At 42.1% G+C, this 16,927-nt stretch overlaps 1 protein-coding gene across 1 annotated transcript in view; it reads right to left on the bottom strand.

Moving 5' to 3' along the window:
* Positions 1–2,091: 2,091 nt before the first annotated feature.
* Positions 2,092–16,927, bottom strand: part of TIAM1 (TIAM Rac1 associated GEF 1) — a 331,093-nt gene continuing 316,257 nt past the window's right edge. The window contains 4 exon segments of the mRNA XM_032476437.1: positions 2,092–3,484; positions 8,373–8,498; positions 8,805–8,873; positions 10,187–10,366. Coding sequence (XP_032332328.1) covers positions 3,338–3,484; positions 8,373–8,498; positions 8,805–8,873; positions 10,187–10,366 — 522 coding nt within the window. The 3' untranslated portion in view covers positions 2,092–3,337.

Below are 16,927 nucleotides of genomic sequence, written 5' to 3'. Positions count from 1 at the left end.
TGCAGGTTACCTCCCACCAACCAATCAGAAGAAAGTCTGTGAGCAGACTGCACATCCCTCAACCCGCCTCCCTCACCCTGTCCTTGAAAACCTTTCCCAGAAAGCCCTTTGAGCACCAACTGCCCTGACTCCTTGCTCGGTGTCCTGCATTAAACACTGCACTTTCTTTCACCACAATCTGGCGTTAGTAGACAGGCTTCCCTGCACATAGGCAAGTGGACCCAAGTCTGGTTCAGTAACAGGGAGACTGCCCATCCCAGAGCTGGCCAATTCCTAGAGACGGTACAGGACTTACCTAGGAACACACCTTTCACATGCAAACCAATCAATCCAGAGCCACCTGCCCCCATCTCTCTTCCATTAGACACTTATACTCTGGTCCAATATTCCCCCTGCCCTAATCACCCCAGGGCCAGGTACCAGACAACTCAGGACAGCCCCTTTACCCCAGAGCCTGCTGAGATTCTTCAGACGGGCCAATTCTAGGCCTGTTCACCCTGCCTCACCTCTTCCTTCCTGCAGAAACCACAGAAAAGGCTCTTGCCCACCTTTTCTGCTCATGCCCTCTGCCCCCTGGTCGACCCTGGTGCTTCCCCATGTGGCCCTGAAGGGCATGGCATGCCCCCTCCTCTTGAATCGTGAGTAACAAGCTATCTTTTTGATGGCAATCATCTCCCAATCTGTTGGCCTCACCATATCTGAACAACAAGAAAGCCTACGTTTTAAAACACTCCTCACACTGGTTTTTCTAAACTTTCAAGCTTTTCCTTGCTGGGAGAGCCTCTCTGGAGAGAAGGCAGGGAAGCAGAAGCAGCAGCACCCTGCAGCTCTGGTAAGTGGAGCAAGGCCGCATCTCCCGCAGGGAACGCCTTTTAGGTTCTGTTCTGTGTCAGTTCAGTGCTGCAGCTATTATGATTTATCTCAGAAGGAAACATATATTGGGCCTAAGTTAACTCAGGAGGCACTTTCCTCACCAGCCGGGCTGTTACCTGCGTCCCAGCTGGGCTGAGGAGCCGCCCTGGGAAGTTGTGCGTCTCCAGACAAGCAGAAAGGCACCTGCCAGTGGAAAATTAGGAAGACACGGCTTATGTCTTTTAGGTGCAAAGAAATGGCGAAGAGAGAGACTGGAGTGAGGGCAAAAAAAATGGGAAGTGGAAAGGACAGTATATCAAAGTGACTTATCGGTAGGCAAACTTTTTTTTTAAAGCTTCTAACAAAAATGTATTTCCATCTCCAGTGATTAGGAACGTGAGCTAAGAGGTGAGGGTGTTGTAAAAGGGTGTCATGAAATTGTAAAATCATTCCTCCATCTTTGTCGGGTTAGGGAAACCAGCAACCATGGGGGGAAGGCCTCGTCAAGACCACTGTCTTTTCATCCCTTTTAAGCCCCATTAAGAGGACTCACACTCCACGGGTCCGGCCACCACATCCATAAAGAGAAAGAGGACTGGGGATGAGGTCGCTGAGGAGGGGCCCACGTGCCTGGGCGGTGCATCCAGGCCCAGAGCTGATGCGTGAGGAAACTATGGCTTCCGTGGACATCCCAAGTCTTGGTCCACGTCCACAGGGGGTCTAGGGATTCCCCCTAAAATCCTCAAGTCCAAAAACATGGCTATGAGCGTACCACCCATCATCTACATTTCACATCGGGGCAGAAGAGGGCATGGGTCTCAGTTCTCTGTGAGCTGAAGTGTCACCCCCAGGCAATCTCGCTGTGGTCTTTTAGGAATCACAGACGTGCTTTTTGTTCTCAGAGTTCTCTTCATCCGCTTGGCATGTTTGTCCATTAGAAAAATGTGGGTCATATGTAATGTTTTAAGGGATGGTTTTGAATGATATGATAATATTTTTCAGGTGCAAAAAAGAATGTTTTCGAAATTAAGAAAAATCTACAGGGGCAGAGTTTAATCTAATCGAGTGATTAAAAATAACACAAATTGCTCTAAGGACTGTGATGAGTACATAATTTTACCACAGAGCAAAATGCTCTAAAATTGTTATGTTAACACTCTCATAATGTGAGAAGACACACAGAGAGCCGAGACGCATAAGACCAACACAACGTGTGTAAAACCACAGATGGGGCCATGCAGCAGGGCAAGGAAATTCCCAGGTTCCCTTTAAATTTCTGTGCTAAACTAGGACTCTTTTGCATAGACTATCATTATCATTAAGTATGGCATTATCTGGGGCAGGATCTTCTGTAATCCAGAGACCTGTGTTCTACTAATACTTCTTATAACAGGTTTTGAATTAAGGCAAGCTCGTTCTCTTTGGCAGCAGACATAAATATAAGTAAATGACTTATATATTCAGCAGCTATTTACATGGCAGCCACAGTAAAGTGTCAAGGAAGAGCAGGCTGATTTCCAGATATTCACTGAAATGGAACTTCCTATTGGTCCTACAGTTTACCAAGTAAATGTCTTTCTAATCCTTTAACTTGTCCTCAACAGCCACATGCAGAACCATGGAAGGAAGACAACTTTCTGGAGACTCAGAACACTCTGTCATCCCCTCCAGAACACTTGGGAAAAGGAGCTGGTCAGTACAAAAATTCTACTCTGTTCGGCACAAGATATAATTGCAACTTGAGTGATTTTTGTGAATAATTGAAACAGTTTTAGCAGTGATGGTGGTGACTATGATCACACACCTGGGAACAAAAATGGGTGAGGGAAAGATGAAAGTCCACAAAAAGGTGTGTGAAGTGTGGTAGATTATGATGAAATTAATAAAAAATAGAAATAAAGCAGGGAATTGCTAAACCCCCTATGTTTTTGCATAATTGCAAAATGACTCATCAATTGTGGCCCCAAGGATTGGAGTGGAAACTTTCATTATAAGAAAATTGACAAAACTGGTAATTCAAGATGTTAATGCTCTTCATTTCTCAGTACTGTTGGCCCTCCGTATCCGCAGGTTCCATATCCACAGGTTCTGTACTGTGGATTCAACCAACCATGGATAGAAAATATCCGGGGAAAAAATTCCAGAAAATTCCAAAATGCAAAACTTGAATCTTCTGCACACTAACAAAGCATTTACATGGCACTTATATTGTATTAGGTATTATAAGTAATCTAGAGTTGATTTAGAGTGTACAGGAGGATGTACGTAGGTTATATGCAAACACTATGCATTTTATATAAGGGACTTGAGCATCTTCGAATTTTGGTACCCATGGAAGGTCCGGGAACCAATCTCCCGTGGATACCAAAGGACAACTGTACCCTTATTTGTTGCTTGCTGGAACATCTATCTGGCACAACAATGACTCAGATTTCTGACCAAAAGCCCCCCAAAACAGTCCACCACACAAAGGTGAACTGACAATTCACATGCCCACTGCTGCCCAGTCCTCCCAGGCCTCACCTTTCACCAGGACCTTGGGGACCTTCGTGTGGCTGGCGCAGAAGGCACTGTAGAGCTTGAAGCGGTCAGCATAATACAGAAAGGATCCCCCCAGAGAGAACAGCACTTTCTGGATTTAATGAAAAACAGTACAGTTAGTTCGTGCTCCTCCCCATCCAAAAATATAAGCAGGATGTAGCCGGGAGCTCCCATCTGCCTGACCCTCCCCACAAATCAGCATTATTCACACCTGTCACAGCCTGTCTTTGCCACTGATGGCCTCACATGTTTGTGCAGTAGATGCTGGATTTGGCTTTCTCAGTAATTACAGTCAAGGTGTCACTGGTTTTCCAGGCTTGTGTCTTTCAATGCCCTATCTGGGATGTGTGAATGCTAATGAGAAAGCAGACACGGCATTTTGGAAAAGACAGAAATCTCCTGAATTCTCTCATTAGTTTCTGCTGGGAGATGGAAATGACAAGCCAAATAAAGGCAGGAAATGCATATGACCCCCAAAATAGAAAACACATTTCCCTCATCACTGCCTGCACCCTCTCCAACGCCACGCCCTCTTCTGGCAGGAGCAGGTCAGAACAGGAACAGGTCAGAACAGGAACAGGAATCGGGTGTCACCTCCCACCCCACACCCTCTGCCCCCAAAGGCTCAAGCCGAGGTGGAAGCCTTCCCTACTAGGGATTTAATATGCCTGAGTTAAGATACCTTTTATCCTACACAACTTCTACACATGTATGAAACAGGCCTCAGAAAAACACCTTCTTTGGGTTTCCCATTGATCTAGTCTAGTTCAAAAAGAGGTATTGCGTATTTAGGTTTAGAATTTAAAAGTTAGGTTCCAAGCCAAAAAAAGAAAAGAAAAAAAAAAGATTTTGGTTGAGTGATCAGTTGGGTTCCACAAAGTATAATTTATAAAATGAACAATTTATTAAATGAACAAATGCTAGGAGACTATAAATAAAAACAAACACAAAAAAAGGTTTATATGAACCACACATACCTGGTAATTAGAGGCCTAAATTCATTTCCTGCATGTTTTTTCCTTTACTTTTCAAGCCTCATCCCTCCCCAAGCCTCACCCCCTGGATGGAAAGGGCATCGGGAGGGGCAGTCAGACTTTGCAGGGACAGTGATCCTCTGAGCCACAAGCAAGAATCAAGAAAGAAAAGTTGTAGAAGAAAAAGCTCTAAATGCAACCCTTCACTTTAGCCCTATCAAGTCACTTATCTACTTAACTTAGTGTTTACTAAGCACTTCCTACACAGCAAACACAGAACATTAAAGTATTCATTTGTTCTTCCCGCCTTAAAAAATGATCTCAGAGCACAAAGTGTGCACCACACGAGGAGTTTATACACAGACTGCATTTCCTCTGTGTTTCTCTGCTGTAGGACCTCATGGAGCCTCTTACTGGCTGATGGACATTGCAGATTTCCAAGGGGGAAATTTTATCAAAACTTACTTGGCCTCAGAACCAATTTTTTTCCTAATACTGTCTGAGAATTAGTGCTGTCTATGACACAATTTGAACATTTTAACAAGGTTTTATATTTTTAGCAAATATACAATCAGGATTTAAAGGAAGCAGCAATGGCAGAAACCAGCAGTCACAGGTTTAGGAGTGAACACTGACTGTCCGAGGCCAACTCAGAGGTGCTGGAGAGCAGCCCCAGGGCTGTGAATATTCCAGGTGCACAGCTGTCATGCCTTACAGGTGGCACGGAGATTGTCAGGTTATGCAATAAACCAGTGATGTGAAGGTCGGGGAAGAGGCTTAAAATGTGGCTGCTCAGAGTGAATGTGCTAAAAGGATCATACACCAATCCCTCCCTAGAAAAACTCTGCTTATAATACAGTCATGCTCACACCACAGTTCTGATAATGAAATTCTCCTAAAGTGATCATCCGATTCTAAACTCCAAGAACTGGCCCCATAGCGAAAGCCTACTCAATGAATAAAATGAATGTTTTAGACATTTTAGATTAGACATTTTAGATTAAAACCAAGTATTCTAGACTTATGGTTACCAAAGGGGAAAGGCAAGGAGGGATAAATTAGGAGTTTGGGACTAACAGATACACAATACTGTATATAAAACAGGTATAACTAAATCACTTTCTTGTACACCTGAAACTAACACAACATTGTAAATCAACTATACTTCAGTTAAAAAAAAAAGAACTGTCGCCAAAAAACAAAAAAAAAACAAAAACAACAACAAAAAAAAAACAACAAAAAAACCCCAAACCCAAGTGTTTTAAGGTCTGAATGCATTTTCATTGTGCTTCACATTAATCAACTTTTTTGATTAACTGACAAACTACTGGCCCTTATCACAGTGTTCTACTGACCTATTAATTCATTTGCCAATGAACCAAACTGTATTTCAAGTGGAGAGTATGGCCAACCACCCTGAAGAGGGTACAAATGAATTAACCCAAACAATTTCTAAACACACAAAAAATGAGCTATATGCAGTAGTTAGGGCCAAAGGGGTATCACGCCTGCAACTTACTCTTAAATCGTTCAGGGGAAAAATATATTCTATACACACAAATACACATAGGAAATAGGGAGGGAGAGACAGGGTAAAGCAGCTGCGGTCAAATGTTAATGTTTGGAAAACCTGGGTAAAGGATGTCTGGGACTCTGTACTATTGCAACCTTCCTGTAAGTTCGGAATTATATTCAAATAAAAATAGGGAACTACATATGAATATATGTTCATATGCTTATGTGTATGAATGTGTGTGTGCATTCTAAATAGCTCCTGTTGCAGAGAGGGACTGTACAGAGATCACACACACACACACAAAACCATATTGAAGGGGCAGTCTTCACCTTGGCTCCTACAAACCTGTATACGTACCAACATCACAGCCAGGTTTCTGCAAGCGTTAGATAGAACTAGTGTCAAAGTGCAAGGGGGCAGGGAGCCCACAGCTATATGGACAACTGAACCCAAGTTCAACACAAGTGCAAAAGGAATTTAGTAGAAAAGAACCGAAGGATAGTCATTTCAAAAATAGTGCTAGAGAGGGGAAGGGTATAGCTCAAGTGGTAGAGCGCATGCTTAGCACACACAAGATCCTGGGTTCAATCCCCAGTACTTCCTCTAAAAATAAATACATAAATATGTAAATACATAAATGAATAAACCTAACTACCTCCCCAAAAAAACTCCCCAAAAAATAGTGCTAGAAAAATTATTCATATGCAAAAAGATAGACTTGGATTCATACATCACACCAGATCAGAGACCTAAATAGAAATCCCCAAATTACAGAACATCTAGGGGAAAACACAGAAGAAAATCTTTATGACCTTGGTTAAGGCAAAGATTTCATAGCTATGACCCCCCCAAAATTTCAAAAGTATGACCCAAAAAAGAAAAAATCTGAGAAAATTGGATTTCATTAACACTAAAAATTTCTGCCTTTTGAGAGACACTGTATGACAAGAGGGAAACATTTACAATCACATATCTGGTAAAGGACTTACATACAAAATTTCCGAAGCAGTCTCAAAACTCAATAATAAGAAAGCAAATAACCTAATACAATAAATGGGCAAATGATTTGAACAGACACTTCACCAAAGAGGATATATTGAAAGCAAATTAGCACATAAAAAGATATTCATCATCATGTCAGTAGAGAAATTCAAATTCAAGACACAATGAGGTGCCACCACACACCCATCAGAGTGTCTAAAACTAATGAACTGACCTCACTGTAAGAGCGAGGAGGAGCAGCTGGTGGGACTGTACACAGTACAACCACTTTGCAAAATAGTTCAGCAGCTTCTTCAAAAGTTAGACACACACTTACCATATGATCCAACCATTCCATTCCTAAGTACTTACCCAAGAGAAATGAAAGCATATATTTATACTAAAACTTGTACACAAATATTCACAGCAGGTTTACTTGCAATTACCAAAAGCTGGAAACAACCCAAATGACCAAGAAAAGTGAAAGGATCACAAAGTGTAGTACATTCACACAAAGTAATACTACTCAGTGATTTAAAAAGTATGAATTATGGATACATGCCACAACATGGATGGAACTCAGGATAATTTTGCAGTAAAAGATGCCACATAAAAAAGAGTAAATGTTGTATGATTCCATTTATGTGAAATTCCAGAGTGAAAACTAATCTGTGGTTAACAGAAAGCAGACATGGTTGCCTGTGGCTAAGAGGACGTAACAGGAAGGAAACAAAAATCACAAAAGAACAGGAAAAACGTTTGGAGGTGGTAATTATGTTCATTATCTTGATTGTGGTGACGGTTTCACAGGTGTACACATATGTCAAAATTCATCAAGCTGTACACTTTAAAATAAATGCAGTGTATTATATGTCAATTATACCTCAATTAATCTGTTTTTTAAAAGTACATGAGGATGACAGGTAAGCCAACACCATTGTGCATGAATCGATGAGCTTTGTTGACTGGAAACAGGAAATCTCTGCACAAGGGAAAGCCAGTCAAGGAGGAGGAAATAAGCTGTAAGCATCCTCACGAAGGTACTAGCCATAAATCCTCATTAAGGGTGCAAGGACCCTGTGCGCTGGAAAACCGTCTTCCTCCTGGATAACCATAAGTATTTCCATTGTCCAGTTTCCCAGAACAAGATACATTAATCTGTTTACTGGAAAACCAAGAGTGCTAGTCTTATTTGTGAATAGCAAGTATCAAAGTCCCCTACATGAGTAGAACAAAAGGTTGGTACATCTTCCAAAGTAGAAGCCAACAGAAACACCAGTTTAATGCAACTCGATGGTACTGGTTTTTTACCTTAGCCAGACAAGCGAGACATAGTCAGTTCCCCTCCCAGACTCCCCTTAGGAACCGACCCCACTGCCAGTCCAATGAAGACTCAACACCATGGCAACAATGCCTCCTGAGATGTTATCAGGATTCGACTTGACCTACAGGACAGCCCACCCCTGACATGAGTAGGCAGCTTTACCTCATTTGAGGATGAGACATACCTTAAATTGATCAACTTTCTCAAGTTTTTCCAAATCAGGTACCAATCTCACTCCATCTTCTAGAGTCTTAAGGAATTCGACTTGAAACTCTACCATTTCAGTTAAATTTCCAAAGAGCACATCAAGCTGGAAAATGGAAAAGAATTTCATCAACCCCATATTTCACAAGTGCGCAGAGCCTTTATTTGCTTCTGATTTCAAACTTTTTCTATCCATACTTAGCACTTAAGGTAATGATCCCACCACCAGAGGGTGGGGCGGCTCCTTACTCTTGGAGCGCACGCAAGAGCTCCACATGCAATACTTTGACCTATTTACTCCAATTCAGTGAATTCTAAACGCTCTCAGTATCGTGTGTGCTCCCCGCTCCTTCCTCTTCACCAAGTCCAGCTGCGGTGTGACCCTCACCATGTTCAGACGATTCCACCATACCTCATCTTGGGTGAGAAAAGTTTCTTTCTGAAGAGGTTTTAGGTATCTCTCCATGAGACAGTTTAAGTCCTAAGGGTTGAAAGGATATCTGATTAGCCCATCTAAAAGTCTATAAAGAATGTAAAGGAAAAAAAAAATTATTTCGCAAATGCTAACATTCCAATCTTTAGGTCATTAAGGTCCACTGAAGCAGAAGCGAGCCAACGTTTTCTCAAAATATTTCAGACTTTGCAGGCCATATGTTCTCTGTCACAACTATTTAACTCTGCTGCTACCTAAGTCACACATGAATGCATGTGCATGGCTGTGTTCCAATAAAACTTTATCTGTAAAAACAGGCAGTGAGCTGGATGTGGCTCAAGGGCCATAACTTGCTGACCTCTGACTTCAAGACCAAAACATATCATTAAAAACAGATCATACTGTTCTAACATATAACTCTCCATAACTAAATTATACAGTTAAAGAAGTATATAATCCTACAACTATTATAGTTAGAGGAGTTAGAGAGTTATAGAATATATTATAAATTATACAGTATTGCAATAACTGTCGAGGCCCAAGATGGAGTCACTCATGGTCCTACGTCCGCAAGCCTAAATTTAGAGATCTTCTGGGTCCCTGTCAACATACCACTTGACCAGAAGCATAATATATCCAGGCAGCCAATTTCCAAATGCCGAGCCAACTCGGAGCTTTCTCACCCCAACAAGGTTGACTGTGTGGCCGCAGCCAATCAGACATTTTCTGTTTGTCCCTTCCTTATTCTTTATTCTTTATCCTATAAAAGCTTCTTGCCTCCAGCCCCATTTCACAGTTCTACAAAAGGAGACTGTCCACTTCATGAATAAAGTTTTAAATAAAATTTGTATCACTTTGAAATGGTCTTCTTTAATCATTTTTAAACTACAGTTGTATATATTATAAATTATATGGGAATAAATTATATAGCCACAGAAATATAACTAAATTCAGAACAGATAACACAAAACAGACCTAATATCCTTCTTCCTAAACTCAAAGGTAATTTTGACGATGCTGCTACTTAAATTTGCCAAAAACGAATGCAACTTTAGTGTTAACTAAACAACATTTTTAGAAAAGTCAGAAGGCTCACTTAATAGTCACCATCATCCCCTTTCTGAGTCAACTGATCAGTTATTTATATCAATCAATTGTTACAAGAATAGCTGTGCTTCCTTAAAACACAAAAGGAGATTGAAACATTCAGAATTAAAGCCAAATTCCATAGGAGAGACCAAGATACTCTTCATTAGCATGATTTGGCTTTACTGTTAGCCAAAATCAGGATAAACACACAAGTTCATCCTTCAGAAGGACGGGAGGAAGGATGCAGGGAGGGAGGGCAGGAGAAGACGTACCTTCACGTAGGTGCGCTCCGTCTCCAGGAGCTCACAGACCACCTTGCGCAGCTTATCGGCATCCGTGAGCTGTCTCATGGTGGCCAACTGAGGTCCCGCGGAGTCCTGGGGGGACGGGCTCGGGTCAGAGGGGTTCATCTCATGCAGACTGCGGCAAAATGCGGCCACCTGTTCTGTGCTCTTCAGAGCACAGTAGAAAAGGCAGGGCAGATGAAGTTATCCCTCACTAGAGAGACTTGCCTGACATCTGCCCCTCCTGCAGATGTTCCTCCTGGTTAATGAACTGCCACGCACGAATCACATCTCTCATTTCCCTACATTGCTCCACACATCTGAGAGCTCACTGAATGCTCAAAACAACCATAACAATGACTGCTGATGTATACTGAGTGATCACGGCATGCCAGACTGGTCTGATGTATTTAATCCTTCCATAGGGTAAGTAAGGGCTGTTATCATTCATATTTAACAGCAGAGACAACGGAGGCCCAGAGATGTCAAGTAACTCATTCAAGATTGCACAGCTCAGATTTGAAACAGGCAGTGTAGCTCAAAGCCTGTGTCCTTAACCATTTTGCAAGAAGCTCACCAATGAGGAGACGGAGATACAGCCAAGTGCGTTCCACCCAAAATACAAGGCTAATTATCAGGCTCTTATTTCAATGCACTATACATACTTACTTTGCACAGCTGGAAGATGATTTTACAAGCTAAGATTCTTCCTGTCTCTGTTAAAAATTGACACCAAGGCAACTTTTTAGATAGCAACAGATACCCATTTTTTAAAAAACAAAATTTCTCTCTCTCCAGCTTCTCCAAGACAGATAGATTCCACTACCACCACCCATCATCACCTCCCTTCTCCAGCTAAAAATAAGGGGCATTGGGCCCCAAACAAGACCTCAATAGAACTCAGTCCTCACCCAATCTCTGTCCAGGGTGATTCAGGTAGAATTTGGGGATTCTAGAATTCTAAAATTCCAGCTTGTCTAGTTATGCAAAACAGCTCTCCAAAACAAGGGCTATAGACGGACTGCTGAAAACACCGGGGAATCAGCAGTTCTCCACCCTGGCTGCATATAGGAATCACCTGCGGGAGTTTGTAAACCTCCCGATATCCAGTGCCCCCTCCAGAGCAATTCAGTCGGAATTCTGGAATGGGATGTGCAAGTGTTAGAATTTTTTAAAGCTCTCTACAAAATTACTCCAAAGGCTATTCTGTAGCACAAAATCTAGTTTATTGATATTTGTTCAAATGCACCACTCTACAAATGTTTGATGCATAGCTCCCTGAAGGGACTGGCTGCCTTCTTGTACGTCTCTTCCCTGTTCTATTGTCTAATTCACCCCTAGGCAAAGTATTCCCAATATGGTATTTCCAATACAGACCTATGCAAATAAAGAATTACTTCTTCTATCACCTACCTCCTCACTCCTGAGAGCAAACATCCTGAGATGAACAGCTTTCCAAAACCAACTGTTGGTGCACAGAGCTGAAAGTCAAGGCTGGCATTTTGTGGAGGGCAGAGGAGACAAACCAAGTGTATTCCAGCAGGGTAATTCTTAAACACAGAGGAAGGCAGCTAACATTAACATGTTTTTCCCTCATTAGCGTATCCCAAAGGGAAAGAAGCCAGAAATAAAGACAGGACAAGGACATGGGAAATCAGAACCTATCAAGGATGCATTAGCAGCAGCAATGTCATGACAGGAAAGAGAAGAGCCAGGACCCAAATCCACATAATTATTAATCCAATTCTCTTATGGTTACACAACTTATTTCTTGCTAGCACTAACCCGGGTCTTATGTGTCAGGATGTGTTAGTCACCTGTCAGGGGCACTGTTAAATGTTCCCTATGGAACTGGTATGCCAGACGCAGAATAGCCCCACAAAGAAGACTCCTTTTGGTGACTGATGAAAAGCTCACCAAAATGGTCTGAACTGTATGGTATGTGATTTCTATCTCAATAAGGCTGTTAAAAAAGAAAGACTACTTGTTTGTAATCAAAGTTTGTTTCAGTAGAAATAAACTAAACTATTTTATTTAGTTACATTAGGGTTTTACTAACTCAATGTCATCATTAACTATACAGTTAAATACGGCTTTGTCTTAATACTTAAAAAGGAACAAGTAGATCCATTTTAACAAAAATGTCCACATATCTTTTAGATGATCTGATGATAACCATAACAGGCAATTGCATTATAACACAGACATTATGGAGGGGGGTGGGGCACCTCACCAAAATGAAAACTCCATGGAAAGACAGTGATAATAGCTGACAGCTTAAGTGCTCTACCCTCCAGCTAATCCCAAAATCTCCTTTGTCACTTTGATTTGTCACTCAGTAACACAACAAATGTATAACTGGCACCTTCAATTACACAATGCTTTTCTAAATGTCCTGACAATAACTATAGCTGCTTGTCATTTACATGCAAATTAACATCATGGCTATTACTCAGGATACATAAATCCATCACTGCCTTCCCGTCTGAGACATAGTAGATGTGTCTGTAGTTTTATCATTTAGACAAATTGCCATGTGAAATCCAATGTCCTCACTGATTATACCAAGGATGCCTCATACTTGAAGAAAAGCTAAGTTATAACCTTGGGACTCTGACACACATCAATGGCAGGAAATTTAAAAGACACTTCCCTTTGTGCTCCCAATTCACACCACACTGACTTGCTGCCATTATGGCAGTATCTGGTTATAATGATGAAAGGCGTGGGATGCAGTTTCTGGGTTTTCATCCCCTCTGTTTCACCATAAATACTCTGATGTCTCCATTTTAAGAGTGTAAGTAGGGTTCTTGGCTTTGCCTGCGTTAAGTCCTTCACCTTGGAGGTTTGGTATCCTGAGTTTCAAGCAGGCCCACTGGGAAAGCTCAGGTTAGTGGGGTGTGGGCTAGGACTTTAAACCGAGCCATCTCTTACCCAACCTCACCTCAAACAGCTACGTCCCTCATCTTCGTCCTGGCACACCCCTCCTGAACCAGGTCCTGGATTATATTAGGAAATATCTTTAGCATCCCAGGGGACACCTAAAAGTTTCCTTGAGTCCTCTTCTGAGAGTTCAGAGCCTCAGGCACCCCTTCCTTACAAGATGCATTTCAAAGCTGGGATAGATTCAGCCAGGTGGTCTCTGAAGTTGACAAGGGGACAAAGCAATTTCTCTACCAGCAACCCTGTTCTCTGATTCAATGTATAAACTCTTTTATCACAAGGAAATGGGTCAGGGGGAGAGTATAGCTCAAGTGGTAGAGCACATGCTTGAGATGAACGAGGTCCCAGGTTCAACCCCCAGCACCTCCTCCAAATAGAAATAAATGAATAAACCCAATTACCACCTGCTCATTAAAAGAAAAAAAACAAAAAACAGGGAACTGGGTCAAAATGGACATAATTTTCTTTTACTGTCAATTATACATTATTTAAATAAATAAATAAACAAATTTAATAAAATAAATTGACTTAAATAAAAACATACAGAATAACCAGTTATACTGTGTATATTGTTAAGGGGTGTTATTTATAAGGGTCTTCATGAAACTTTTGTCCGGGAACGATTAACTTAAAAGGACCTCATCAAGTTTGAGAATTTTGTTTTACTGAAATATTACCTCTCAAATGTCCTTAGAAGCAAGTATGAAAAGCAGGTCGTCTTTAGAATTTTAATCTAGAGATTTTGCATGTTTTGGCCCAGTTTTTAAGTCCCCCTGCCCCCATCCTGTGAGCAAACGCCTTTGCATCAATTCCATCAGGACCTCCTCTGTATGGCTGAGCCATGACACTGGATATAGGAAGAGGTAAGGGCAGTGCCTTCCTCACTCCATCACTGAGTGTCACGTGGCATCCTGGTCATTTACACATCAAGTAGTGTAGCCAGAAGTACCCAGGAAGGGAGCTACCATGAGAGATTCTCCACCAACTTCTAAAAGCCAAGTTTCCTGGAACTGGCACAAGCAGTGAAGGACTGCGGAGAAGGAGAAGACAGACCCAATCTCTCCATGGGAAGAAGTACAAAGCTCTCCCCCCTTGAGCACAGCCATCAGTCACCCTGGAAATGGAAAGCACTTATGGGCATTTCAGAGCTGCTAAACCCATTCACAGGTAGCAGAGCTGTTCCACTGTCAGGACGAAGAATGACCCGCCCACATCCAGAGATCAACGGGACAACTGCGGGAGGAAATGGGCTACTTTCCTGAGGTCGACACGAAGCGCAATGTTTAGAATATCGCTTTCCTCCTGTGGAAGATGAAAAGAAAGTACAAAAGGAGGGGAGAAGGCTTTTAAGTACACACTAGCACTTCAAGCTACCCAGCTGTTAACGCTCTTCCTGTTATGCAACCACTAAAGGCAACTTCTATCTCGAGACGAGTTCAGAGTTCTAAAACTGTCCTTGGAGTCTGACTGTTTTAACACTTCCCACGGATTTAAAAGGGGCCAGACTGGCCTAAAATCTTATTGTCCTTATTTAAGCCTTTTTTGGAGACAGACACCAAAGTAACACACTCCATAATTTCAGAACCATCATATACAATGATAATCCTTAGAGTTCTCTGTCATCTTCTGGGTCTCCTTTCGAGCAAACTTTGATGAAGAAACACCCCAGGGAGGATAAAGGCTTATTTGAGTAAATCAAGTGTATTCACTGTCCGAGTTTGAATTTCATTAAATGACACAAAATCTAACAGTTGGCAGACTCTGAAATTAATATTAAACTCTTAAAAGTTTTAATTTGATTTTAAGTTATGCCTCCCCATTAACCCACTAAAAATTTTTCTCCTTAGAGAGTCAACAATTATCACAGGAGTTGTCATGCACAATATAGGTCAGTGGACATTACATCATTAACACATCCCTTGAGCCAACACTTCTAAATCCACCTCCTTCTCAAGCAAGCAGAAATAAAGTCAGAAGCACTTAAAACTTTATAGGAGGCAAGTAGAACATCCTCCTCCCAAAAATGCTTGCTGAACACAGGCTACCTGATTGGAGGTGTGGGTGGAGAGACTCATCACACATATAACACAAACACGTTCACAATCCCACCAACCAGAAGAAAGGGGGAAAAAGTCAAGAGACGCTTAATTTGAAAAATTGTAGCCATCCATCTTCCTGCCATTTAAAAGCTAAAAAAATAGGTAAACAACAAGGACCTACTGTACAGCACAGGGAACTGTATTCAATATCTTGTAATAACCTATAATGGAAAAGAATCTGAGAAAGGATATTTAAGTACAACTGAATCACTTTGCTGGACACCTGAAACTAACACAACATTGTCAATCAACCATACTTCAATTTAAAAAATTTTAATGAAAAAATAGATACTTATAAAGATTCCAGGCAAACTTGACTTCATACCAGTTAGCGACGCCCCACCCCCAAGCTAAAGTACACATTCTTTATCAACAAGGGAATCTGGAGGGCAGAAGGATGCAATACGGGGACACGGGGCAAGCATAACCACCATCATCTGAACTGGGAAACAAGCCAGCTAGAAAGTCGTCACATACACAAGGCAAGCAAGATAGAATTCAAACAGTGCTCACCACGCGAAGCGACCGATAGACAGAATCCCCAGACTTGCCATTGTTTTCAGTCCTGGGCTTGCGCTTTATTTTCCACAGTGCAGACATCATCAGGCGTGTATTCTCATGACAATTCTACCTCCTGACGTGCTCGGCACAGAAACAGAAGTTTCTTAAAATACTCGGAGAGCACCAAATGCCTTCTGGCTCCCGAGAGAGCATCCTCTCGTCCAGACAGCCCATGCCGGTCCTGCCACGGAGACCTCCGGCTGCATCTCCATGCAAAATGGACAGCGCCCGTGCGACCCCGAGAGCGGCTCCCACCTCCCGTCAGTGCCCTCTGTGAGGGTGTCAAAGGCTAACCCGTGGACGAGAACTCATGCTTTGAGTTCACCTGGCAAAACAGAACTTTCAGGAAGGGAGAGAGCCAAGAGGCAAGAAAACAATGCAACAAAACGCCTCCCCGGGATGTGAGCGGCTCTGCTCTGCGGACCAAGATCAGCTGATTGGCCAGCCCCCTGCACTGCACAGGATTACTAAACCCGCAGGCTCCTACAACTTTGAAGACACCTCTCACACAGTCGGGAGCGGGCACGAAAAAGCAAATTGTTTTTAACAGTTTATATGTTCACATTTCCCTCCCAATGCTTTCTTAACAAAAGCAGACGCGTCTGAGACAATAACAATTTGGATTTTTTAAAAAGGCTTTCCAATTGGAAAGGCTCTGAAAATTATTCTAATACTTTGGCTAAATGGAAAACAAAATCACAGTTGCCAGGGGGTCTGGAATGCAGGACAGGACTGCCCAGAGCTAATTAGCATTCATTTTCAGAGAGAAGAGTTTTCCATTAGAAGCAGGGAAACAAGTGGGGGTGGGGGGGAGGTGGCTCTTTGAGGTTGTCACCCACAGTCACAAGAGGAAGGAGGCGGCTTACAAAAGAGAAAGTACGCCAGACTGCCCCTGTGGTGTGAAAGTCCCAGCCCCCATTCCGTGGATGTGACATTCCAGTGCCACCACCGCTCAGCAGCAAACTCGAAATTATCTACTTCCTCAGCCCCAAAGACCACTGGCAGCAAAAACTGCTATCTAAAAAAAATTTTTAAAACACATAAAACTCCCAACATGTGCCCTCTTTATCCTGTCCAATATTTCATAAAACAATTCATTTCAGAAGAACAGCAAAAATATTAAACA

The sequence above is a fragment of the Camelus ferus genome, chromosome 1 (assembly GCF_009834535.1).
Source record: "Camelus ferus isolate YT-003-E chromosome 1, BCGSAC_Cfer_1.0, whole genome shotgun sequence".
Taxonomy (NCBI): domain Eukaryota; kingdom Metazoa; phylum Chordata; class Mammalia; order Artiodactyla; family Camelidae; genus Camelus; species Camelus ferus.
This window is presented reverse-complemented; position numbering and strand designations above follow the sequence as displayed.